At 44.8% G+C, this 27,045-nt stretch overlaps 1 protein-coding gene across 2 annotated transcripts in view; it reads right to left on the minus strand.

Moving 5' to 3' along the window:
* ftcdnl1 (formiminotransferase cyclodeaminase N-terminal like 1) overlaps positions 1-27,045 on the minus strand; it is a 67,832-nt gene that overhangs the window by 11,064 nt on the left and 29,723 nt on the right. Inside the window, exons 1-4 of one of the 2 annotated variants that reach the window (XM_070874831.1) lie at positions 25,598-25,666; positions 21,410-21,551; positions 21,232-21,327; positions 19,651-19,806 (exon numbers count right to left, since the gene is read on the minus strand). In XM_070874831.1, the coding sequence (XP_070730932.1) occupies positions 19,651-19,806; positions 21,232-21,327; positions 21,410-21,524 (367 nt within the window). In that variant the 5' untranslated portion in view covers positions 21,525-21,551; positions 25,598-25,666. Of the gene's footprint in view, positions 1-19,650; positions 19,807-21,231; positions 21,328-21,409; positions 21,552-25,597; positions 25,667-27,045 lie in introns of those variants that run through there. The other variant, XM_070874830.1, reaches the window with a different exon arrangement.

Raw genomic sequence — 27,045 nt, forward strand, 5'->3', positions numbered from 1 at the left:
GCAGCAGTCCACTTCAGGTACCTCAAAGTGACCATTATTCAAGTGTAAACCTAAATCATGATATTTTAGTGTAAATCTAGATAGTGAGTGGTTTACAACATCAAACCAGTGCGATAATTTTTAATTAATCCTCTCTTCCCTCCTACTTGATTCACCTTTGGCACTGTCCTGTGCACCAAGCCTTGGGCCTTCACCTAGGCTTCTCAATTAAAGCAAACTGTCTGCCCATAGACTTTAAACGTGGCAACTCCTCCGTTTTTTATAATATATTTTGGCTGGAATCTATTTTCTTAACATGGGTAAAAAGTAAAGTAATACATTTTAATTACAAAAGAGTATTTAAATTTTTTTGTGTCTGTTATTAAAATGAGTATCTCCTCATCAATATTTCTGTTAAAATTTAAACTGTTATAAAGACTTCTGATTATGATATTATTGCACAACAACAACTTGCATTTATATAGCACCTTGAATGTAATAAAACGTCACAATGTGCTTTACAGAAACATTATCAAACAAAATTTGACACTGAGCCACATAAGGAGATATTAGGACAGATGACCAAAAGCTTGGTCAAAGAGGTACGTTTTAAAGAGCGTCTTAACTGAGAATTTTAAAATCGAAGCGTTGCCAAATCGGGAGGTCAGCGAGCACAGGGGTGATGGGTGAATGGGATGTGGTGCGTGTTAGGATATGGGCAGCAGAGTTTTGGATGAGCTGAAGTTTATACAAGGTGGAAGATGGGAGGCCGGTAAGGGGAGCATTGGAATCGTCAAGTCTAGAGGGAACAAATGCATGGATGAGGGTTTCAGCAGCAGATGAGCTGAGGCAGGAGCAGTGTTGGGCGATGTTACGCAGGTGGAAGTATTGCAGGTGGAAGTATTGATGATGGAGCGAATATGTGTTCGGAAGTTCATCTCGGGGTCAAATATGACACCAAGGTTGTGAACGGTCTGGTTCAGCTTCAGACAGTTGCCAGGGAGAGGGATGGAGTTGCTGTCTAGGGAACGGATTTTGTGGCAGGATATGAAGACAATGGGCTGGGTTTTCGGGTTTTAGGATTTCCGGGCGCAATTCACGACGGAACGCAAAAGTTTGCGCCGGGAAAAGATTTGCGATCTTGCGAGGAATTTTTGCCAACAAAATGCTCTGGAGGATTGTTGGCATTAAGTCAGGCATTGCATGACAGACTCTGTGCGCCAGAGCTGAAACTTTTGGCGTTGAAGGAGGTGGCCATTTTACGCATATGCTTTCAATTTTTTTTTCCATCCCTCCTGATTTCTTTTCCGGTTGCAGACGCTAATGCAGGGCGCATGCGCATTTAAACTGGCCCATTTCAGCCACTTCTGCTGAGATGGAAGAGCAGAAAGGGTGGCAGCATGCCAGGTGCTTCACCCATGAGGCCAATGGAGTGTTGGTGGCACGGTGAAGAGGAGATGGGGCGCACTCCATCTTCCAGGGGGGATCCAGACCACTGCCTCCAATGTTCAAATGGATTTGGAGGAACATAGCACTGCTGCAGATACTGTGCCCAGGACTGGCACACAGCGCCGAAAAAAGTTTAATGACTTCACGAACATCGTCAGGGTGAGTACCATTTACAGCTATGCAAGCCTCCTTGACTTCAAAGATGAATCTCACACACTATCTGATGTTTCTTATGCTTTTTGTCCCTCCCAACACTCTGTGGGGTGCCTCTCACAATGCATAACAGAAAGGAAGGCTTACTTCAGCACCCTATTGGTGTTGAATGATCTATGCACATAATTAACATCATCCATCGCAATGTACTGCAACTGCTCCTATCGCTTTCTGAAAGATCTCTTACAGACCTCATGTTTGATGTCTGTAACCTTTAAATACATACTGACGAAGCACATGCAAGTTCCAAGCGCATTAAACTGAGGCCTCTAGAACATTTGCACAGTATGGCCTGAAATACTTTGGTAGGCATCTGTGCCACAACAGCAGATGCACCCTTTTTTAACACTTCCCATTTTTATCTTTTCAGTCCAAGCACTCCTACAACCGGAGGGAGCAACTGCGAACAGGCAGGGGTCCGCCTCAAACATTTCCTCTGATTTATGTGGAGGAGAGAGTCTTATCGGAGTCCCAGGTCGGACAGTTGCTGGGGATGGTGCTGAACCCCCTTCGGATACTGAGGGGATGTAAATGGATCGTGCGACTCAAAACACTGCATTGAGAGATATAATGGAGCAGTGGCGGACCTTCCAATGAGCCTGTGCTGTGCCACATTCCTCATGTCACACTGCCCCTGCTGCTAACTGCTCGTCTGTTGCTTTCTACATCCAGATGACCAGCCAGCGGTGTGGCATCCGTCAAGGGAGCACTCCATGTCATGCCATTGTGAAAAGGACAAGGAAATGGAAGATGCTGCTCGGGTGGAGCATCCCAGCCCACCATAAGAACATAAAAACATAAGAAATAGGAGCAGGAGTAGGCCATATGGCCCCTCAAGCCTGCTCTTCCATTTAATATGATCATGGCTGATCCGATCATGGACTCAGGTCCACTTCCCTGCCCTTTCTCCATAACCCCTTATTTCCTTATCAAGAAACTGTTTATCTCTGTCTTAAATTTATTCAATGACGCAGCTTCCACAGCTCTCTGGGGCAATGAATTCCATAGATTTACAACCCTTTGAGAGAAGAAATTCCTCCTCATTTCAGTGTTAAATGGGCGGCCCCTTATTCTAAGATTATGCCCTCTACTTCTAGTCTCCCCTATCAGTGGAAGCATCCTCTCTGCATCCACCTTGTCAAGCCCCCTCATAATTTTATACATTTCAATAAGATCACCTCTCACTCTTCTGAATTCCAATGAGTGGAGACCCAACCTACTCAACCTTTCCTCATAAGTCAACCCCCTCATCTCCGGAATTAACCTAGTGAACCTTCTCTGAACTGCCTCCAAAGCAAGTATATACTTTCTTAAATATGGAAACCAAAACTGTACACAGTATTCTAGCTGTGGCCTCACCAATACACTGTATAACTGTAGCAAGACTTCCCTGCTTTTATACGCCATCCCCTTTGCAATAAAGGCCAAGATTCCATTGGCCTTCCGAATCACCTGTATACTAGCCTTTTGTGTTTCATGCACCAGGACCTCCAGGTCCCGCTGTACTGCAGCACTTTGCAATTTTTCTCCATTTAAATAATAACTTGCTCTTCGAGTTTTTTCTGCCAAAGTGCATAACCTCACACTTTCCAACATTATATTCCATCTGCCAAATTTTTGCCCACTCACTTAGCCTGTCTATATCCTTTTGCATGTTTTTTGTGTCCTCCTCACACATTGCTTTTCCTCCCATCTTTGTATCGTCAGCAAATTTGGCTATGTTACATTCAGTCTCTTCATCCAAGGCGTTAATATAGATTGTAAATAGTTGAGGTTCCAGCACTGATCCCTGCAGCACCCCATTAGTTACTGATTGCCAACCCGAGAATGAACCATTTATTTCAACATCTGTTTTCTGTTACTCAGCCAATCTTCTATCCAAGCAAATATATTACCCCCAACCCTGTGACCTTTTATCTTGTGCAGTAACCTTTTTATGTAGAACCTTGCCAAATGCCTTCTGGAAATCCAAATACACCACATCCACTGGGTCCCCTTTATCCATCCTGTCCATTACATCCTCAAAGAATTCCAGCAAATTTTTCAAACATGACTTCCCCTTCATAAATCCATGCTGACTCTGCCTGACTGAATTATGCTTTTCCAAATGTCCTGCTACTGCTTCTTTAATAATGGACTCCAACTTTTTCCCAACCACAGATGTTAGGCTAACTGGTCTATAGTTTCCTGCTTTTTGTCTGCCTCTTTTTTAAATAGGGGTGTTACATTTGCAGTTTTCCAATCTGCTGGGACCTCCCCAGAATCCAGGGAATTTTGGTAAATTACAACCAATGAATCCACTATCCCTGCTGCTACTTCTCTTAAGACCCTAGGATGCAAACCATCAGGTCCACGGGATTTATCCGCCTTTAGTCCCATTATCTTACTAAGTACCACCTCCTTCATGATTGTGATTGAGTTATGTTCCTCCCCCCCATAGCCCCTTGACTATTGGGATATGTTTAGTGTCCTCTACCGTAAAGATTGATACAAAATATTTGTTCAAGTTTCTGCCATCTCCATGTTCCCCATTACTAATTCCCCAGTCTCGTCCTCTAAGGGGCCAAAATTTACTTTAGCCAGTCTTTTCCTTTTTATATACCTGTAGAAACTCTTGCTATCTGTTTTTATATTTTGTGCTAGTTTACTTTCATAGAAACATAGAAACATAGAAAATAGGTGCAGGAGTAGGCCATTCAGCCCTTCGAGCCTGCACCACCATTCAATAAGATCATGGCTGATCATTCACCTCAGTACCCCTTTCCTGCTTTCTCTCCATACCCCTTGATCCCTTTAGCCATAAGGGCCATATCTAACTCCCTCTTGAATATATCTAACGAACTGACATCAACAACTCTCTGCGGTAGAGAATTCCACAGGTTCACAATTCTCTGAGTGAAGAAGTTTCTCCTCATCTCGATCCTAAATAGCTTACCCCTTATCCTTAGACTGTGACCCCTGGTTCTGGACTTCCCCAACATCGGGAACATTCTTCCTGCATCTAATCTGTCCAGTCTCATCAGAATTTTATATGTTTCTATGAGATCCCCTCTCATTCTTCTAAACTCCAGTGAATACAGGCCCAGACGATCCACTTTCTCTTCATATGTCGGTCCTACCATCCAGGGAATCAGTCTGATGAACCTTCGCTGCACTCCCTCAATAGCAAGAACATCCTTTCTCAGATTAGGAGACCAAAACTGAACACAATATTCCAGGAGAGGCCTCACTAAGGCCCTGTACAACTGCAGTAAGACCTCCTTGCTCCAATACTCAAATCCCCCAGCTATGAAGGCCAACATGCCATTTGCCTTCTTCACCGCCTGCTGCACCTGCATGCCAACCTTCAATAACTGATGTACCATGACACCCAGGTCTCGTTGCACCTCCCCTTTTCCTAATCTGCCACCATTCAGATAATATTTTGCCTTCATGTTTTTGCCCCCAAAGTGGATAACCTCACATTTATCCACATTATACTGCATCTGCCATGCATTTGCCCACTCACCTTACCTGTCCAAGTCACCCTGCAGTCTCTTAGCATCCTCGTCACAGCTCACACCGCCACCAAGCTTAGTGTCATCTGCAAACTTGGAGATATTACACTCAAATCTTTCATCTAAATCATTGATGTATATTGTAAATAGCTGACCCAGCACTGAGCCCTGCAGCACCCCACTAGTCACTGCCTGCCATTCTGAAAAGGACCCGTTTATCCCAACTCTCTGCTTCCTGTCTGCCAATCAGTTCTCTATCCACATCAATACATTACCCCTAATACCATGTGCTTTAATTTTACACACAAATCTCTTGTGTGAGACCTTGTCAAAAGCCTTTTGAAAGTCCAAATACACCACATCCACTGGTTCCCCCTTCTCCACTCTACTAGTTACATCCTCAAAAAATTCTAGAAGATTTGTCAAGCATGATTTCCCTTTCATAAATCCATGCTGACTTGGACCGATTTTGTCACTGCTTTCCAAATGCGCTGCTATTTCATCTTTAATAATTGATTCCAACATTTTCCCCACTACTGATGTCAGCTAACCGGTCTATAATTACCCATTTTCCCTCTCCCTCCTTTTTTAAAAAGTAGTGTTACATTAGCTACCCTCCAGTCCATAGGAGCTGATCCAGAGTCAATAGACTGTTGGAAAATGATCACCAATGCATTCACTATTTCTAGGGCCACTTCCTTAAGTACAGTGGGATACAGACTATCTGGCCCCGGGGATTTATCGACCTTCAATCCCATCAATTTCCCTAACACAATTTCCCGCCTAATAAGGATTTCCTTCAGTTCCTCCTTCTCACTAGATCCCCGTTCCCCTAGTATTTCCGGAAGGTTATTTGTGTCTTCCTTCGTGAAGACAGAACCAAAGTATTTGTTCAACTGGTCTGCCATTTCTTTGTTGCCCATTATAAATTCACCTAAATCTGACTGCAAGGACCTACGTTTGTCTTCACTAATCTTTTTCTCTTCACATATCTATAGAAGCTTTTGCAGTCAGTTTTGATGTTCCCGGCAAGCTTCCTCTCATACTCTATTTTCCCCATCCTAATTAAAGCCTTTGTCATCCTCTGCTGTTTTTAAATCTGCCCAATCTTCTGTCCTCCCACTAGTTTTGGCCACTTTGTATGCCCTTGTTTTTAATTGGATACCATATTTTATTTCAGATGTCCCATTGGGGCTGAGTTCATCTGGAGACGAGGCTGACTTCCCAGCGTTCAACGACTTGGAGGCTCCTGGCCTCAGCGGCATACAGCAACGCAGTGCTGGGGTGAAATGCCGCAGGCCAGCTCTCCGGAGGGTGAGTCGGCAAAGTCAGGCTGCAGCAGATAGGCAGACCTAGAACTGGACCTGGTGGAAATGTCTAGGGAAAGCACAATGATGCACTGTGAGATAATTGATGCATTGGGATGAATCCCCGTGAGCATCAACAAGCTCACAGCATCAGTTATGGAGGTAGTGTCACAGATTGTCGCTGCGAGCCGTGAGTCCAGTGAGGCCATCATTGCCCACACACAGATGCTGGTGGCCTCGAGCAGTGACAGTGGAGCTCCAGAGAGTGTGGCGCGTGCCCTTGATCACGTAGCAGACTCGGGTGCATCACAGATACAAGCTCTGCTTCAGCTTGGGCAGGTGATGCAGTCCCTGTCTGCCTCCATACTCTCTGCATTCCCCACTGTCCCACAGGGAAGTGATGGTGCCGAAGCAAGCCAGCAAGTTGATGGCTCACATCGTGCTCTGGGTGCTAAGGCCCAGCCCCGTCAGCGAAGGAGTTGCTCCAGGAAAATGAGAGGTAGTGTCATTCCTCAGGATGACAGCATTCCGGCTCCCATCACTCACTCGCCAACCAAGCACCAACGACGGTTGACACCCGAACCACCCGTGACTGATACCGCCGAGGAAGAGGCGCACCAGTCGGAAACATGGTCTTCTAGGCCAGGAGCTGGTCCAGTACGTCCTCAGATGCCGTTTCAATTGTCTAAGCCTTCTCGCAGCTTTGTTGCACACCATGGCACCACATTGAGGAGGAGCAACAGGCATGGGAGGAGGTTGAAGGCAAGGGGGGTTGGTGAAAGCATCACCCAGAAACATTAGGGCCTCACAACAATGTAGTGCACTGCAGAATACATTCTTAATGAATGCTGCATATTGTGTACTGGAGGATGCATTTTATTTTCTTAATGTTGTTCAATGCAGGATGCAGTTTTTATTTTTATCTCCATGCTGTTCATTGGAGAATGCATTTTATGTCCATAAGTCTGTAACCGTTGAATTATTGTGGGCTTTGTTGGGGGGTGGGGAGTGTGATGTATGTAGCACTCAAATCACTGACTCCACACAGTCTGGTGTTGTAGTAACTGCTGTGACCTTGGTCCTTTATTGTGTAACTCCAGAGTGCCCCTCAGGTGTGGTGGGCAGCCTCTTATACTCTGTCTCGCAGGTACTTTCGGGTCTCCCACCACAGTTCCCCTTGTGGCGCACCATTGTAACTATACATTTAATGTACATGGACAATACATAACATCTCACTCCCCCACCCCCAGTTCCAAAAGTAAATTGCCGGTAACCTCGGCCTTGTTAATCCTGGTTGATTTGTGAGTGTGAGTCCATGATCATCCACTTCCCTCTTCCCCCCCCATGTAGAGATTATGCTTGTGATCCGGTGCAAGCATGTGGTATTAGCAGTCCTTACACGGTGATACAAGTACACAAACATAATCTCCAGTAGAAAGCAGGTACACGTAGACAGTACATTTGTATGATACATATAGATGCGTTGAAGAGTTATATCAAAAGGTTACAGGTACAGTGAACATTTATTAAATCCCAGCTCCACTGGGTGAGGTATGGTGGAGGCATACTGCCCCTTTTTGCCCGAGGTAATGGGCTGCGCTGAGACAGGGTATGGCAACTAGTGCGTTGCCTCTGTTCTCAGAAAATAGTTGCCTTTGCGGCTTGTCTGCAGCCGCTGAACAATTGCATAAATCACATAAAATCAGAAATCGCATTAATGTTAGTCACAGATCCATTAACCCTTTTAACTGTGCATTGTGATATTAACTCTTTTCACCAATCATATCAATCATTTTAATCACAGTAATCATTTTAGCATCGAAATATTAACTCTTGTCATAAATCACGTCATCATACAAATCACAGTAATCATTTTGACTCACTCTTGCCCTTACAAAAGTCTCTTTGTGGGGACCGCCAATGGTATAAGGCCCCTTTAAGACTCCCGGGTATATTTCCCTTTTAAGACGCCATTTTGTTTTTCCCACGAGGTTTCTACTGAGCGCCGCCATTTTAGGTGCTCTGCTGGTCCCTGCCTGCCTCTCTCTGCAGAGCTCTGCTGCCACGAGGCTCGCCGCCATCTTGAACTCGCTGTGCTGCTGCCTGCTCTCCCTCTCTCTCGAGAGAGAGAGCCGCCACACTCTGAACGCACCCGGGAGCCACAATGCACCGGCCCCCGCACCGCCGCATCCTCTGGAGCACCCCACGCAGCTGACCTTTTTGCCTGGGAGCTGCCACACACACACACATGTCCTCCGGAGCCGACTTCCTCACTGCCGCAGCCGATCCTGGACGAGCCCCGCTCCTCGGAGCACCGGCCCTCACAACGTCGCCGAGCGAGTCCCGCTCCCGAAACTGCCGATTCACCGCTCCTCTCGCTGCAAGCCCCGCGAACGGCCGCCTCTGCCTGCGGGCCGATGGTGCCTGCTGGAGCAGCCCATCAAAGCCCTTCTCTCTTCTCCAGCTTGGTCGGCGCTGCTGCTGGTTCCAGCGCCTCTTTCTCACTCTCAGACTTTGCAGGAGAGTCAACGGCCGCCGCTGCTCTGCCCAACCCCACACACGCTTCCTTCACTGCCATCCTATCCGAAGTTGGAGACCTGCTCTGCCTGTGAACACGGGGGACAGCGGTCTGTGGAGGAATGAAGTCTTCCCAGCTCCCACGGACCTTCCTCATCCATCTCCTGCCAAGTAGCGTTGGCCCATCGCCTGCAATGATCCACAAAGGTAGACCGTGCGTCTCGCCACCGTGATATACCTGCACATCCGCTCTGCCAAGAACAGGTATCTGTTCCTTGGTGTAGGTAACTGGGACCAGCTTGGGTCGTGCAGCTGGGTTGATCTACAGTTTATCAAAAGTTTCCTGACTCATCAGCGACTGACCCAACCCCGTGTCCACTTCCAAACTCACTGGGACTCCGTTAATCTTGACTTCCATAATCACTGGGGCCGAATCGCGGTACACGTATACAGTCCAAATGCATCATCTTCTTCTACCTGGGGCTGGGATGCCCATCGAGCCAAACCACAATGCTCCTCGCTGGATAGCAGATCATCCCCCATCTCCTCAGCCACACAGTGAGTCGCGTTTCTTTTGCACATACGCTGAAGGTGGCCTTTCGTGTGGCAGGTATTGCACGTATACTCCGCAAACCTGCACCGGTGAGCCCCATGGCTTCCTCCGCAGCGCCAGCATGGTGCTACTTGATTAGCCCCCCTCGACGGACTCTGAGTTCCAGGACCCTGAGGCCTGTGCTCTCTGCCCTGGGGAGAGCGACGTTCTGCAGTTTTGTCCGTGACGGGCGCTATCCTGTGAATAGTACCTGCCGGGTTCGAGACCGTGTGGATCATCTGCTTGGTGCTGCAGGTCGAGGTCATAAATGCCCGGCTGATGTTGATGGCTTGCTGCAGGCTGACTGTAGGTTCAGTAGATAGCAGATAGTGAAGGAGACCCTCATGGCCAATCCCCATAACAAAGACGTCTCACAATGCCTCGTTAAGGTGTGTGCCAAAATCGCACGGCGCCGCAAGTCTCCTGATGTCCGCAGCATATTTTGTGACATCCTGGCCCTCAGGTCTGCAGTGGTGGTAGAATTTGTGCCTGGCCGTGAGGATGCTCTCCTTCGGTTTCGGTTGGTTACGAACGAGTTCAATCAGCTGTTCATATGACTTGTCCTTGGCGCTCTTGCGTGCCAGCAAATCCCATCGAGACGGTAAATTTCATCGCCACAACTGGACAGCAATATCGCCTTACGCTTCTCTATCAGTGCATTCATGTTCCCTGTCAGATCGTTTGCTATAAAATAGTACTCGAGCCTTTCCGTAAAGGCATCCCAGTCATTACCCTCTGTGAAATCCTTTAGCATGCCCAAAGTAGCCATGGTTGCGTGAAGAGCTCGTCCGTGTCCTCGTCGCCAATTTGTGATGTATGTAGAACTCAAATCACTGACTCCACACAGTCTGGTGTTGTAGTAAATGCTGTGACCTTGGTCCTTTATTGTGTAACTCCAGAGTGCCCCTCAGGTGTGGTGGGCAGCCTCTTATACTCTGTCTCGCAGGTACTTTCGGGTCTCCCACCACAGTGCCCCTTGTGGAGCACCATTGTAACTATACATTTAATGTACATGGACAATACATAACGGAGGGGAGGGGGGGGTGATACTGTTACATTTCTCATAAAGTATTTCCTTGATCTTAAAAAGTGCTGTCTTGTGTCTCATTTAGAACATAAGAACATAAGAAATAGGAGCAGGAGTAGGCCATACAGCCCCTCGAGCCTGTTCCGTCATTTAATACGATCATGGTTGATCCGATCATGGACTCAGGTCCACTTCCCTGCCCACTCCCCATAACCCCTTATTTCCTTATCGGTTAAGAAACTGTCTACCTCTGTCTTAAATTTATTCAATGACACAGCTTCCACAGCTCTCTGAGGCAGCGAATTCCACAGATTTACAACCCTCTGAGAGGAGAAATTCCTCCTCATCTCAGTTTTAAAAGGGTGGCCCCTTATTCTAAGATTATGTCCCCTAGTTCTAGTCTCCGCTGTCAGTGGAAACATCCTCTCTGTATCCACCTTGTCAAGCCCCCTCATAATCTTATACATTTGCAGAGTAAGTGATTGAATAGCCAGCATGGTGGCATTGAGGTGCAAGGCTTCGCTCAAACCTTTCCCTCCCCGTTCAAGCAAAGCAGTCAAAGCTTATAGCCCTCTCAGTTTGGCTGTCCTTGCTCATTGGGAACTTTAAATTCCATTCGCCGTGCGTACTGTGCCCTTGCGATTTGGCTATCAAAGAGTTAACTCACATGAAAGTCCTTATTTACACAGCATTCAGTGCACAACCATAGCAGTCTCTGACAACTCGACTTCCATTCAAAGATGCCGCGAATGCGCCTGCTGCACTATGGAAATCCAGGTTTTTCCCGTCGGTTCTTGGGGCGGCCGCTAAATCAAGCGTAAAGCCCGAAAGTTCCACCCGGGGTGCTAGCACAGTCTTGCACGACGATTGATGTCAGCATGATGATCCAAACAGAGGTCGGAGCAGTAAGTATTAACACCGCCGCAAAACCAATGCCGAAAGTTCCGCCCGGGCGCTAAATCCTGGACGCCCCGTTTGACGCCTAGAAACACCATTTGCCGTCCCACTGCATCGCAAAACGAGGTGCAAACTCGCGGAAAATCCATCCCAATAGCTTTGGTCTTTCTAATATTGAGTTGGAGGAAATTTCTGCTCATCCTGTATTGGATGTAGGACAAGCAGTGTCATCATCATCATAGGCAGTCCCTCGGAATCGAGGAAGACTTGCTTCCACTCTTAAAATGAGTCCTTAGGAGGCTGAACAGTCCAATACGAGAACTACAATCCCTGTCACAGGTGGGACAGATAGTCGTTGAGGGAAAGGGAGGGTGGGACAGGTTTGCCGCACGCTCTTTCCGCTGCCTACGCTTGATTTCTGCATGCTCTCGGCGATGAGACTCGAGGTGCTCAACGCCCTCCCGGATGCACTTCCTCCACTTAGGGCGGTCTATGGCCAGGGACTCCCAGGTGTCAGTGGGGATGCTGCACTTTATCAGGGAGGCTTTGAGGGTGTCCTTGTAACGTTTCCTCTGTCACAAGCAGTGTGACAAATCAGAGACAGCGGAGAGGTCGAGACAGGTGGTAGTGAGAGCTGGGTGTCGTCAGCGTACATGTGGAACTTGGCGATGATTTCACTGAGAGTAGCACGTAGATATGAAACAGGAGGGGGCCAAGGATAGATCCTTGGGGGACTCTGGAGGGAATAATGTGGGAACAGGAAGAGAAGGCATTGCAGGTGATTCTCTGTTTACGACTATAGATAAGAATAGAACCAGGTAATGGCAGTACCACCCAGCTCGATGACGAGGAGAAATGTTGGAGGAGGATCGTGTGGTCAACCATGTCGACGGCTGCAGACAGGTTGAGAAGGATAAGTAGGGATAGTTTACCACTGTCACAGTCACATGGAGTGTAATTTACAACTATACCTACTAAAGTTAATCAGCTCTCTCGGACCGTCAAGCCCAGTCATTTCTCCCGGGCAGATCTACCAATAACATCTTCAATGCCTTTTTTAGTGAGTCCTATTTCAGCCAGGCTGTCAGAGTGAAAAACCAAGCAGGTGGGGATAGGGGAAAGCTGCATGCATTGTAGCCTCACTGCCTCCGGGTTGTCAATTATCCATTCAACATACCTGAGTTAGTGGACAACCCCAATCTTTTTTATTAAATATGTTAATAACACAATATAATTGAATGGTCATAAAACAATACATTCATATACCTGTGATAGTCAGGACATGTTATCACATACTACACTTGTGTAGAACACTTCCGTTCCAGGAAAGGTAAAGATTACACATCAGAAGTGCCTCATATCAACTACTTCTGGATACAGAAAGTTGTGTTTGGGGCATATAATATACATTCTACCACTAGTGTAAGACAGGCATTGGTGGGTCACCAAATGAAAACCAAAAGGAAAATAACAAAATGTTTAAATTACAGTATTTGAGAAAGGATTTTTGAGATTCCAATTTTTCACCCACTTTTTCTCGCCTCTAATGATGAAGACACTGACTCGTGCTAAGGTATGACTGCATGGGCCTGGGCAGCTCTCCCATATGTTAACCAAGAGGAGAGATTCTATGTGATAAGGTAATAAACAAAGTATATTAGCAGGCAATTTGACTTCAGTAGGAACCCTGATCCTCTTCGCTCCTGATGATGTCCATTCAAGCGCATTTTGCAGCAGGAGCACTTGACAAGATTCAAGAATGGAAATCCACACTACTATTTTTCCCATCATTAGTCCAAGAAAAACTTGCTTTATGATCCATGAAGACCAATCTCCTCTATTCTATACCAACTAGGGAAGAGAAAGAGGACCAGGCAAATGTTGCGCTCTACTGTGACTATCATCCTTAATGCTATTCCACGCTCGGCCATCAGGAAGTATACAACAGAGTACACGAACATATAACATTTTGAAAAAAAATTACTATCCTTCAGACCGATCCCAAAGTCTATAAAATGTCATACATCACTCTATCTCTCACACCCCTGAACTACTACCCTTGCCAAATATCATTCCTGCTCCCTCTTGAATTTACCAATGCAATCTGTCTCGGCTGCTTCTTTCAGCCATGCATATCACACACCTTTCCGCAGAATAATTAAATAGGAACTATCTGTTGACCTTTCCTCTTCTGATCTTGAATATATGCTCCCTTGTTGTAGAGTCCATGACTATATCAAACTTGCTATTAAAGTTCAGTTTGGCTATACCAATTAGGAGCTTGAACACTAAGTAAGAATGATACAGCACAGAAGAAAGCCATTTGGCCCATCGTGCCTGTGCCAGCTCTTTGGTGGAGCAATCCAATTAATCACACTCCCCTGCTCTTTCCCCATAGCTTTGTAAATGTTTCTCTTTCGAGTATTTATCCAATTCTCTTTTGAATGTTACTATTGAATTTTGTTCAATCACCCTTTCAGGCAGTGCATTCCAGATCATAAAAATTCGCCATGTAAAAAAATCGCCTCTATTCTATACCAACCAATCTCCTCTGGTTCTTTTGCTAATCATCTTAAATCTGTGACCTCTGGTTATCAACCCTTCTGCCACTGGAAACAGTTTCTCCTTATTTACTCTATTAAAACCATTCATGATTTGGAACACCTCTATCAAATCTCCTTTTAATCTCTGCTCTAAGGAGAACAATCCCAGCTTCTCCAGTCTCGCCACATAACTGAAGACCCTCATCCCTGGTACCATTCTAGTAAATCTCTTCTGCACCCTCTCCAAGGCCTTGACATCCTTCTTAAAGTGTGGTGCCCAGAATTGAACACAATATTCTGAAGACTAACCAGTGTTTTATAAAGATCTCCCTGAGTCTTCTCTTCTCAAACATGATCAGTTGCCATAGTCTCTCCTTGTAGGTTAGGCGCCTTTTTCTTTATTCATTCATGGGATGTGGCCATCGCTGGCAAGATCAGCATTTATTGCCCATCCCTAATTGCCCTTGAAAAGTTGGTGGTGAGCCGCTGCAATCCATGAGGTGAAGGTACTCCCCCAGTACTGTTAGGTAGTGAGTTCCAGGATTTTGACCCAGCAACGATGAAGGAACAGCGATATATTTCCAAGTCAGGATGGTGTGTGACTTGGAGGGTAACATTGAGGTGATGGTCTTCCCAAGCATCTGCTGCCCTTGTCCTTCTAGGTGGTAGAGGTTGCGGGTTTGGGAGGTGCTGCGAAGAATCCCAATCTCATGCATCAATTTAGTCACCCTTACATGCACCCTCTCCAAAGCTGAGATGTCCTTACTGTAGTATGGCAATCAGTATTATAGATAGTACTCCAAGTGGGGGTGAATCAATGCTCAGTACAAACTCATTGTCATTTGCTGTAATCTATATGGCAGCCTTCTGGCTGTACAATTTAAGATCTTGTTTGCTCTCTTTACTGCCGATGCACAGTATATTGATGTTTTCTGTTATCTATTCATCAGTACACCCAGATACTACTCCTGTGTGATGCCTGTAGAATACTACCATTTAGCTTATTTTCCCAGTGCTTATTCCCTTCCGCAATCTCATCATTATCGGCAACCAGTTTTCCCATTTCTAGCCCAAGAAAGACTTGTTTATGATCCATGAAGACCAATCACCTTCACATACTCTATATCAACTAGTCAGCCCGATTTCCCAATCTAGCCAAATTCCCCTGGGCAACTACAACAAAACTAGTTGAACCTCTCCCATCTCAATGTGGGAGGCTCTGACTGTACAGGTCTTCTCACCTTGTGCTGAACTAAGAGAAAAGTAAGGAATACGCTGACAAGCTAAAATAGGGCTATTCTAAATATTATTTACCATCATCTCCTGGAAGCCCAATATGCCTCCACACTCTGAAAATTAAGCTTCCAAATTCCCAACCTAGCCCTATGGACTAGATATCATTGCTGCTTCCTGTTTTTGGAGTTAAGAGTTTCAGGGATACAGTATTGGGAATTGGGGGACTATTCCAGCCTCCTCATTCTCTAAAACTGCTCAATTATCTATATTTCCTTACATTAAATAGTCAACACTCAGATTCGGGGCAGCAGAGAAAAATTTTGAAAAACTGAGAAGAATGATGACCTTGAGATTTGTTTGTATGGAGAGAAAACTAAGCACAAAATCACGTGCCATCCAAACAAAAATGAGTAGCCCAGAACTGGGAAACCTCAAGATAATTAGAATTTAAATAGTAAGTTGCATTAGTACAGTGGATACAGATTTGTTTCATTCAACTGATCTGAAATGGAGTAGAAGGAGCTTTGTGTCAATGGGGGAAAGAGATGAGAATGGTCTGAAAAAGTTCCATTTAATAACCTAACTAATGGAACGATTGAGGGGGGGCCAATCAGCCTTTTCTCACTCCTACCATGCATTCTTAGTTTGGCAGGTAACTCACAAAACCATTTTGTATCAGGGTTGCCTGCTTCAAGACGACTGTTTAAAAAAAGAAGTTGGGTGTAAAAATAAAGTATACTTTATCTAAGAAAAAAAGAAAGAGCAGAGAGGGTGAATGAGGGCAGTGTAGTTGATGGAGGTGTTTGCTAAAAGTACCACATTTTAAGCTGGTCAACAAAATTGAAGCACATGGGATAAAAGGGACAGGAGCAGCATAAATACAAAACTGTCTAAGGGATAGAAAACAGAGTGAATGGATGTTTTTCGGACCGGAGAGTGGAGTAAAGTGGTGTTCCCCTGCAGTCAGGACTAGGACCACTGCTGTCTTGATATGCATTAATCGCTTGGACTTGGGGGTGCAGGGCGCAATTTCGAAATTTGCAAATGACAAGAAACTTGGAAGTGTAGTAAATAGTGAGGAGGATAGTAATAGACTGCAAGAGGACATAGTGGAATGGTGGCCATATGGTAGATGAAATTCAACGCAGAAAAGTGTGAGGTGATATATTTTGGCAGTAAGAATGAGGAGAGACAGTACAGGTAGAATTTCTAAAATACGGAAACCTTGGGACCGAGGTCGTTCTGGATTTCGAGTATTTCCGGATTTCAGAACGTCTTTCCGACGTCCCGAATCCGGAAACACACGGGCCTTGGTTCAGGTATTTCCGGATTTCGGAATGTCTTTCCGATGTCTCGAATCCAGAAAGGCCTGGGCCAAGGCAAAGGTGCAGCGGCAGTGGAGGGGAGGGGGGTGGCAGAGGGCGGGGCGACGGAGGGTCGGCGGGGGGTGGGGGAGGGGTCAGCAGCGGAAGGGCGGCGGCGAAGGGTACGGGATAGCGGCAGAGGGTCATAGGGGGGCGGTGGCGGTGGAGGGGGGCGAAGGGGGGTCTGGGGCAGCAGCAGAGCATTAGCGGCATAGGGTCGGCGGAGGGTCTGGGATGGAGGGTTGGCAGAGGGGGGCATCGGCGAAGAGTCAGGGTAGCGGAGGTAGGGTCGGCAGTTCCGGACTTGGCAGCGTCGACAGCCGGGAAAAACCTGCGTTGAAGACCTGCAAAAAAGGTAAGTTAAAGTTTTTATTTTTTAATTCTTTTTCAGCGATTTAGTAGGCAAGGGTTTTGTGAATGTTTTGTAAGTTTTTATTTTTTGGAATTTTTTTTTATGTTTTCCCCAAATAGCGGAGTGATTCATGGTATTTTTGGTGAAAAAAATACTGCTAGCAGCGTTTAAAAAAATGTTCGATTTTGGAACATTTTCCAGATTCTGGATGACCCCTCCACGGATCAGCATGATGTCCGGATTACGGAACATTCCGAAATTTGGAACTCCGGATTTCAGATGCTCAACCTATACAAGCTAAATGATACAATTTTAAAGGGGGTTGCGGAACAGAGAGACCTGGGGGGTTTTGTGCACAAATCTTTGAAGGTGTCAAGACAGGTTAACAAAGCAGTTAATAAAGCTTATGGAACCTGGGCTTTATACATAGCGACATAGAGTACAAAAGCCAGGAAGTTATGCTTTGGGGAGGGTAGAGAAGAGATTTACTAGTATGGTTCCAGGGATGAGGGATTACAGTTACGTGGATAAATTTGACAAATTTGCTGGAGTTCTTTGAGGATGTAACGAGAAGGGTGGCTAAGGGGGAACCAGTGGATGTGGTGTATTTGGATTTCCAGAAGGCATGCGATAAGGAGCAACATAAAAGGTTACTGCACAAGATAATCGTTCATGGGGTTGGGGGTAATATATTAGCATGGATAGAGGATTGGCTAACTAACAGAGAACAGAGAGTCGGGATAAATGGGTCATTTTCCGGTTGGTAAACAGTAACTAGTGGGGTGCCGCAGGGATTGGTGCTGGGACCTCAACTATTTACAATCTATATTAATGACTTGGATGAAGGGACTGAGTGTAATGTAGCCAAGTTTGTTGATGATACAAAGATGGGTGGGAAAGCAAATTGTGTGGAGGACACAAAAAATCTGCAAAGGGTTATAGACAGGCTAAGTGAGTGGGCAAAAATTTAGCAGATGGAGTATAATGTGGGAAAATGAAAGGTTATGCACTTTGGCAGAAAAAATAGAAAAGCAAATTATAATTTAAATTGAAAAAAATTACAAAGTGCTGCAGTACAGAGGGACCTGGGGGTCCTTGTACATGAAACACAAAAAAATAGTATGCAGGTACAGCAATTAATCAGGAAGGCAAATGGAATGTTGGCCTTTATTGCAATGAGGATGGAGTATGAAAGCAGAAAAGTCCTGCAACAACTTTGCAGAGTATTGGTGAGGCCACATCTAGAGTATTGCGTACAGTTTTGGTCTCCGTATTTAAGGAAGGATATACTTGCATTGGAGGCTGTTCAGAGAAGGTTCACTAGGTTGATTCCGGAGATGAGGGGGTTGACTTATGAAAATAGGTTGAGTAGGTTGGGTCTATACTCATTGGAGTTCAGAAGAATGAGAGGTGATCTTATCGAAACATATAAGATAATGAGAGGGCTCATGCAGAGAGGATATTTCCACTCATAGGGGAAACTAAAACTAGGTAGCATAGTCTCAGAATAAGGGGCCGCCCATTTAAAACTGAGATGAGGAGGAATTTCTTCTCTCAGAGTGTCGTAAATCTGTGGAATTTTCTGCCCCAGAGAGCTGTGGAAACTGGGTCATTAAAAATATTTAAGGTGGGGATAGACAGATTTTTGAGCGATAAGGGAATAAAGGATTATGGGGCACGAGCAGGGAAGTGGAACTGGATCCATGATCAGATCAGCCATGATCTTATTAAATGGCGGAGCAGGCTCGAGGAGCCAAATGGCCTACTCCTGCTCCTATTTCTTACGTTCTTATGTTCTTAAATTGGAGAAGCTGGTGTTGGTCTCCTTAGAGCAGAGAAGGATAACAGGAGAATTAATAGTTTAAAATCATGAAGTTTTCAGACAGAGTAAATAAACAGAAAAACATTTTTCCAATGGCTGAAGGGTCGATAACTAGTGGGCACAGATTTAATGTGATTGACAAAAGAACCAGAGGTGACATGAGCACTTTTTTTTTTACGAGTGGTTAGGTTTTGGAATGCACTGCCTGATAGGATGGTGGATACAGATTCAATAGTAGCTTTCAAAAGGAAATTGGATAAATACTTGCAGGAGAAAATATTTCAGGGATATGGGGAAACAGCTGGGGACGTGGGACTAACTGAACTGCTCTTCGAAAGAGCCGGCACAGACTCGATAGGCCGAATGGCCTCCTTCTGTGCTGTACTAATCTATGATTCTATGATTTATATAGCGCCTTTCACGACCTCAGGATGTCCCAAAGTGCTTTACAACCAATGAAGTACTTTTGGAGTGTAGTCGCTGTTGTAATTTAGGAAATGCAGCAGCTAGTATGAACACAACAAGCTCCCACAAACAGCAATGAGATAATGACCAGATAATTTTTTTTTTAGGTTTTGGTTGAGGGATAATTATTTTCCAGACCCCAGGGAGAACTCTCTTGCTCTTCTTTAAAATAGTGCCATGGAATATTTTACATCTACCCGCGAGGGCAGACGAGGCCCCGGTTTAACGTCTCATCCGAAAGACGACACCCCCGACAGTGCAGCATTGGTCAATTCTCTGGAGTGGGAGTTAAACCCACAGCCTCTTAACTCAGAGGCAAGTATGCTACCACTGAGCCAAAGCTGACACTAAGCTGCGACTGAAAAAAAGCAAGTATTGCAGTTAACCTACCACGAGCCACTTTGCCACATTCCTCCAGGCTAACGGACTCTGAGAGCGGGTAAATGGGTACAAGATCCACGGATCCAAGACAAGGATGAATGCCATCATGGTGTTTCATGTCAATCAAATCATATGCTTCAGTGCATGCTGCCACAACAGAATTACCTGAAAAATTAAAAACTGTCTTGGCCTGCTGCTATATAACACTCCAAAAAAAGTATAATAATTGAGCTCAGTATATTAAATATTAGCACATATCCTACTCAGAAATATCTAATTACGTATTAGATATATATATTTTGTTTTGAATGTGGTCTACCTTTCAGCCATGGAATAACTTTGCAAACATCTGAAAGATTTTCACAGCTGCACTCCCAGTTCCATGGATTTGTGTGCAAGCACTGTCCCCCCTCCTCCCCCCCATCATTTACTGGTTACAGTGTCAATTAAGGATCCTGGAAATTTCTGTATAAGCTAGAACTTGGCAAAAAGATCAGATGTGATGTACTCTGATGATGTAAGTAAAGTCCATTAGCTCTCATACATTGGGAGGCCTAGGCTGTGGAAATGATTAAACGGAAGATCCGTCCCAAAACTAAGAAATCTATCTTTTTCTATCTGGTGTGAAATTACTCTTTTAATGAAAAACATGAGAATGCCTTTTATTCCTTCATAATCAACTGTTAATGAAATTTTGGGAGCGCGTGGCTATTAACAATTCTGTCCTGTTGTGTTTTGTTCTGTATCTATCCCTTAATTATTTGAAGTTAAGCTCTTCCTGTCACCTTGGGTACTCTTCCACCTCACGACACACACCTTTCCCTCAGCAAGTTGGTCACCAAAAGACCTGTTCCTAATATAGTCACTGGCCAATATTAAATTCTCAACCAAAGAGTTCAGCTAGAGAGTGGCATTTTTGAAAATGTTTACAATTTGATCCGCATGCTATAAGCCTGGTTTTAATACAGAAGTCATTTTTACGCACTTATTTCTGTGTTTTATGTTGTAAATATGTTCCTTATTAATGCTGAGTTTTCAATGGATTTTCATTATCAGTGAAGCAAACACCAGAATTGCAGTCACAATCCCAACCCCATCCCATCCCATCTCAACCCCTATCCACTTTAAAATGTGGTAACCCTCATAGTAAGAGGTGTCTGACATTGACTTAGGTCGACTTGTGAATGAATTTTCCCTCCCTCCCTTATATCCCCTCAGTACTCCTCTGAGATGATCCCACAAGGATAGGGAATTTACTGTGTGGGAATACTAATGAACTCCAGAATCACCTTACCAAGACCATGCTTCTGCAAGGCAGCTAGTGCTGCCAGATTTTCCTCCACTCATCCCACCAACATGACTAAGTATCCCACAACCTAGCAAGTTTCCACTTAGTGGCCTAGCTCTAAATACCAAATCCAGTACCCATCGAGGAACAGAGTCTGAGTGTTAATCAAGCCTGAAATTTCAACTTGGGCCCTTGGAATGGAGTGGAACTTTTGCCTGTTGAGCAAGAAATTATTTAATTGCTTTTGGAGTTAATAAAAATTTTAATTTTAAGAGCAAATAGTGTTGGTAGTGAAATCTTACCTAATGTCTCAATGGGAGCTGCAAGAGTGATGACTGATCTGTTATAGTCATAATCTGAAAATATGTTCAGCACAGTTGTTTGTGTTTTCCTCTGTCCTGCAATCAAGGCACAAAAATGTTTTACAAATATTTATGGTAGTTATTTTTACTCATAATTGTAATAATAAAAAAAATGTACCTTGCTTATCACAGAGTGCAGTTTTAGCAACCTCTTCTACAATGTCTTGCTTTCTAGCTTCAGAAATGTTCAGCAAACAAACAGCCAAACGGAGACCAAGTCTTGGGGAAGCCATGTTTTATTCTGAATAGGAAGCTAAGAACTGCAAAATGTAAAAAAGACTTTGTTTCTATCACATTTTTAAAAATCCTTTGTAAATTAATTTCTCATTGTGAACATAAGAATTAGGAACAGGAGTAGGCCATCTGGCCCCTCGAGCCTGCTCCGCCATTCAACAAGATCATGGCTGATCTGGCCATGGACTCAGCTCCACTTACCCGCCCGCTCCCCATAAACCCTTAATTCCCTTATTGGTTAAAAATCTATCTATCTGTGACTTGAATATATTCAATGAGCTAGCCTCAACTGCTTCCTTGGGCAGAGAATTGCACAGATTCACAACCCTCTGGGAGAAGAAATTCCTTCTCAACTCGGTTTTAAATTGGCTCCCCCGTATTTTGAGGCTGAGCCCCCTAGTTCTAGTCTCCCCGACCAGTGGAAACAACCTCTCTGCCTCTATCCTGTCTATCCCTTTCATTATTTTAAATGTTTCTATAAGATCACCCCTCATCCTTCTGAACTCCAACGAGTAAAGACCCAGTCTATTCAATCTATTATCATAAGGTAACCCTCTCATCTCCGAAATCAGCCGAGTGAATCATCTCTGTACCCCCTCCAAAGCTAGTATATCCTTCCTTAAGTAAGGTGACCAAAACTGCACGCAGTACTCCAGGTGCGGCCTCACCAATACCCTATACAGTTGCAGCAGGACCTCCCTGCTTTTGTACTCCATCCCTCTCGCAATGAAGGCCAACATTCCATTCGCCTTCCTGTATACCAAATCAAGAGAGAGGCATCTCCCAGCCCCCTCCAAATGATGCTCTATAACAGAGGTGCACACAGGTAATTAGAGATGATTTGCTCTGCAATGTCCAGTCCTGACTCTGGGAAATTGGCTTGTCTCCACTCTGCACTCTCTCCCAAGGCTCAGCTGACATTGGACATTCACTGAGTGGAGGATAGCGCAGATGCATCTACACAGTGTGCTGCCAGGTTTATTTTAAACAGTGTTTGGGATATACATGGCCATGCACACACTCACAAAGTAGGCAGTACAAGCATAAATACAAATGTAACTAACTTAAAGCCACGGTGTAGACTTACTACAAGAAAACAGACAGTACATAGAAACATAGGAGGAGGCTACTTAGCCCCTCGAGCCTGTTCCGCCATTCAATGAGATCATGGCTAATCTGCGACGCAACTGCATATACCCACTTTTGACCCATAATCCCTTAAAATCTTCGATTAACAAAAATCTATCAATCTCAGATTTTAAATTAACAATTGACCAAGCACCAATTGCCATTTGTAGAAGAGAGTTCCAAACTTCTACCACACTTTGTGTGTAGACGTGTTTCCTAATTTCACTCCTGAAAAGTCTGGCTCTAATTTTTAGACTATGCCTCCTAGTCCTCGACTCCCCAACTAGCAGAAATAGTTTTTCTCTATTTACCCTATCTGTACCCCTTAATATCTTAAGAAGGGATTGGAGTATAAGAGTACAGAAGACTCAGTACAATTATATAGGGCCTTGGTGAGATCATACCTAGAGTACTGTGTACAGTTTTGATCTCCCTACCTAAGGAAGGATATATTTGCCTTAAAGGGAGTGCAATGAAGGTTCATGAGACTGATTTATGGGATAAGGGGATTGTCCTATAGGGAGGATTGTGTAGACAAGGCCAATATTCCCTGGAGTTAACAAGAATCAGAGCTGAACTCATTGAAACATATGAAATTCTTAAACGGCTTGACAGAGAGTAGATGCTGCGAGGATGTTTTCCCTGGCTGGGGAATCTAGAACCAAGGTCACAGTCTCAGTACAGGTTGGACCTCTGTGGCCCGGCACCCTCGGGACCTGACCGGTGCCGAAACAGAGAATTTTCTGAACCACGGGAGGTTAGTAAATGACTATACCGATACACCCTACATAAGCATACGCATACGCCTAGCCTAGGCTTACCGGTACCTGTACAGTGCTGCTCACTGCTCTCCTGTGCTATCTTCTTGAAGCAAAGGACTGCCGGCCGGATGTAAACAAACATTGCGTAAGCACGGGAAACCGGGACGTCACCCACGCAAAGCAGCAGTTCTGCAAACTATTGCCGAACCACAGAGAGATTCAACCTGTATAAGGGATAGGCCATTTAGGACTGAGATGTGGAGAAATTTCCTCAGTCAAAGGGTTGTGAATCTTTGCAATTCTGTGCCTCAGAGTGTACATTCAAGACAGAGATCGATAGATTTTTGGACACTAAGGGAATCAAGGGCTACGACAACAACAACAACTTGTATTTATATAGTACCTTTAACATAGTGAAAAGTCCCAAGGCTATGGGGATAGTGCAGGAAAGTGGAGTTGAGGTAGAAGATCAGCCATGATCTTAATGAATGGAGGAGCAGGCTTGAATGGCCTACTACTGCTCCTATTTCTTACGTAATGAACTGTAAGGATATGAAATGAAAACAGAAAATGCTAGAAACACTCAGCAGGACAGGGAGCATCTGTGAAGAAGGGAACAGAGTTAGCATTTCAGGTCGATGACCTTTCATCAGAACAGAAGGATATAAAGTCATTGCTGCTTTTAGTAGTTGAATCTGCCAATACTGCAACTTTCTGTACTACAAGCAGCAAAAATCTTACATTGCTTCAGAAAACAGAAAGTGTGAAGACTTTACATTTTAAATCTTTTGTGGCTATACAATACTGTAAAGACAGTTCTACTGTATTTTTACAGAAATAACGTTTAGTGAGTGTGCACTACTCTGTTTACAAACATATAAGAAGTAACAATGATTCTTTAAGACTAAATGTCATGGCTATAAATGAAATGATTAGATTACACCGCTAACATATAGGGTTGTTACTTTTTATGAGTACACAAAAGTTTCACCTTGATTAACACGGGTTTAAGTATGACCTTTGGAAAAAGAATACTGGTATCTCTAACAACTCAGAAGGTCAATAAACAGGTTCTTAACTTACACCAATGCAAAAAAAGTAAATAAACTGTCGAATGTAATAATAATGCAATTAAAGAGCATGCTGTCATGTCTATTTGCAGTTAAGATTTGTAATGCATCCTGAAGTCAAGCAAGGACTGGAGTGTGGAGGCCGGACACTGACTGATGCAGTAACAGAACTAGTAAAGAGAGAAGAAGAATTGCTGGTTTTTAACGCAGTGTCACTTGGAGGTCAGACCTCGAGCACTGCTGCTGCGTTCCCACATCAGGTGGGAATACTCATCCAGTGCTGATGTCCGTCCAAGCTTCAAAGGCTGTGCCTCATAGATACCCTGTGATAACTGTCAGAGATAGTTTCCGTTTTTGTTTTTCTTATTTGATTGGTAATTGCTGGACTAATAAAAAAGCAAATGGGAATCCTACATTCATATATACCTAAAAATAAATATAATACATCTAAACGTGATTTTTTTCCCCCCGCCAACATCCTCTGTCTGATTTAGGAAATATATAGACTGTATGCAAAATCTCGAGTAAAAACAGAAATACATAGCAGGGCTGGCAGCAGCTGCAAAGAGAAAAGACTGGTTCCTGTGCAGACTCTTGGTCAGAACTGAAACATAATCAAACAGCTTTAAAGATGCTGACCCAGCTGCTGTGTGTTCCCAGCATTTTCTATTTTAGGAAAAGGAGAATTGCGGGGTGGGGGGACACCTTGCTGCACTGAAGGAAACTGCAGCTCCATTGACTGCAAGTGTTGCCAGCTGCGACCTTCCCCGCTCGCTTGGCCCAGTGAGAGTGCCGGTGACGTCACACAGTCACGGTCGTCATTGGAAACTGTTCAGAATGCAGCCGCGCGCCGCCCTGCCCCGCCTGACACCCGCGGTCCCAGCTGTCAATCAAACCCAGCTGCAACTCACACTTGTCTCTCGCTAAGTGCTATTCGTCCACAGAGAGTTGAGCGCTAACTTCTGGTGCGCTGTGTTCGTGCTGACTTTAAAATGCCTAATATTTTATTTAAAGCGGGTGATTTATTTTGTTGCAAGCGCCACAGAAATATTACAAATGAGTACCAGGGAGAACTGGATACTAACCACATTCCGGTGTGCTTCATGCACTCACCTGTAAGTCCAGACGGACCCGATCAGTTACTGAAATTTACTCAAGTGTGCGTGATCGCTGGACCTTTGAACAAATGGACTGTACTCTGGATATGGCAAACAGCGCAATTCAAAATTTATCAAATAGTGCCCTCATCTGGCATTGATAAAGCATTGCCTTTCGAAATTCCGGGCTCAAGCGTGAAATGGACCGAATACTTACGAATAAAATACAACAGTGAAGCTGACACCTTCCTGATCTTTATGGCTTAATATCACCTCAAGTAGTGCATTCATATACGCACAATTTACCTGATGAATTCATAATTTTATATAGTAACGTGTTGTCATTTATAGAGCATCATAAATGTTCCTGGAAATGCTTTAGGTATTTCCTTATTATAGCCCCTTATTATAGCCTCTGTCATAATGAATAGCAAACCACCGTGGCTTCAGTAATGAAACTTTCGTAATTACTGGAGTCTGCATATAGTGCAACTTTCTTTCATCATCATCATAGGCAGTCCCTCGGAATCGAGGAAGACTTGCTTCCACTCCTAAAGTGAGTCTTTTGGTGGCTGAGCAGTCTAATGCGCGAGCCACAGACTCTGTCACAGGTGGGACAGACATTCGTCGGGGGAAGGGGGGAGTGGGACTGATTTGCCGCGCGCTCCTTCGACTGCCTGCGCTCGTGGCGTTAAGATTCGAAGAGCTCAATGCCCTTCCCGGATGCACTTTATCCACCTCGGGCGGTCTTCAGCCAGGGACTCCCAGGTGTCAGTGGTGATATCGCACTTTACCAGGGAGGCTTTGAGGGTGTCCTTGTAATGTTTCTGCTGCCCACCTTTGGCTCGTTTGCCACGAAGGAGCTCTGCATAGAGCAATTGCTTAGGGAGCCTCGTGTCTGGCATGCGAACTATGTGGCCTGTCCAGCAAAGCTGATCGAGTGTGGTCAGTGCTTCAATACTGGGGATGTTAGCCTGGGCGAGGACACTGATGTTGGTGCGCCTGTCCTCCCAGGGGATTTGCAGGATCTTGCGGAGACATCGTTGGTGATATATTTCCAACGACTTGAGCTGTCTTTTGTACATCGTCCATGCCTCTGATCCATACAGGAGGGCGGGAATTATTACAGCCCTTTAGACCACGAGCTTGGTGGTAGATTTGAGGGCCTGGTCTTCGAACATTCTTTTCCGCAGGTAGCCAAAGGCTGTACTGGCGCACTGGAGGCGATGTTGAATCTCCGCATCAATGTCTGCCTTTGTTGATAAAAGGTTTCCGAGGTATGGGAAGTGGTCCACGTTGTCGAGGCCGTGCCGTGAATCTTGATGACTGGGGGCAGTGCTGTGTGGTGAGGACAGGCTGGTGGAGGAGCTTTGTCTGATGGATGTTAAGCGTAAGGCCCATGCTTTCATATGCCTCAGTGAATACATTGACTATATCCTGGAGTTCAGCCTCAGAATGTGCACA

This window comes from Pristiophorus japonicus, chromosome 3 (assembly GCF_044704955.1).
Source record: "Pristiophorus japonicus isolate sPriJap1 chromosome 3, sPriJap1.hap1, whole genome shotgun sequence".
In the NCBI taxonomy this organism is placed as follows: domain Eukaryota; kingdom Metazoa; phylum Chordata; class Chondrichthyes; family Pristiophoridae; genus Pristiophorus; species Pristiophorus japonicus.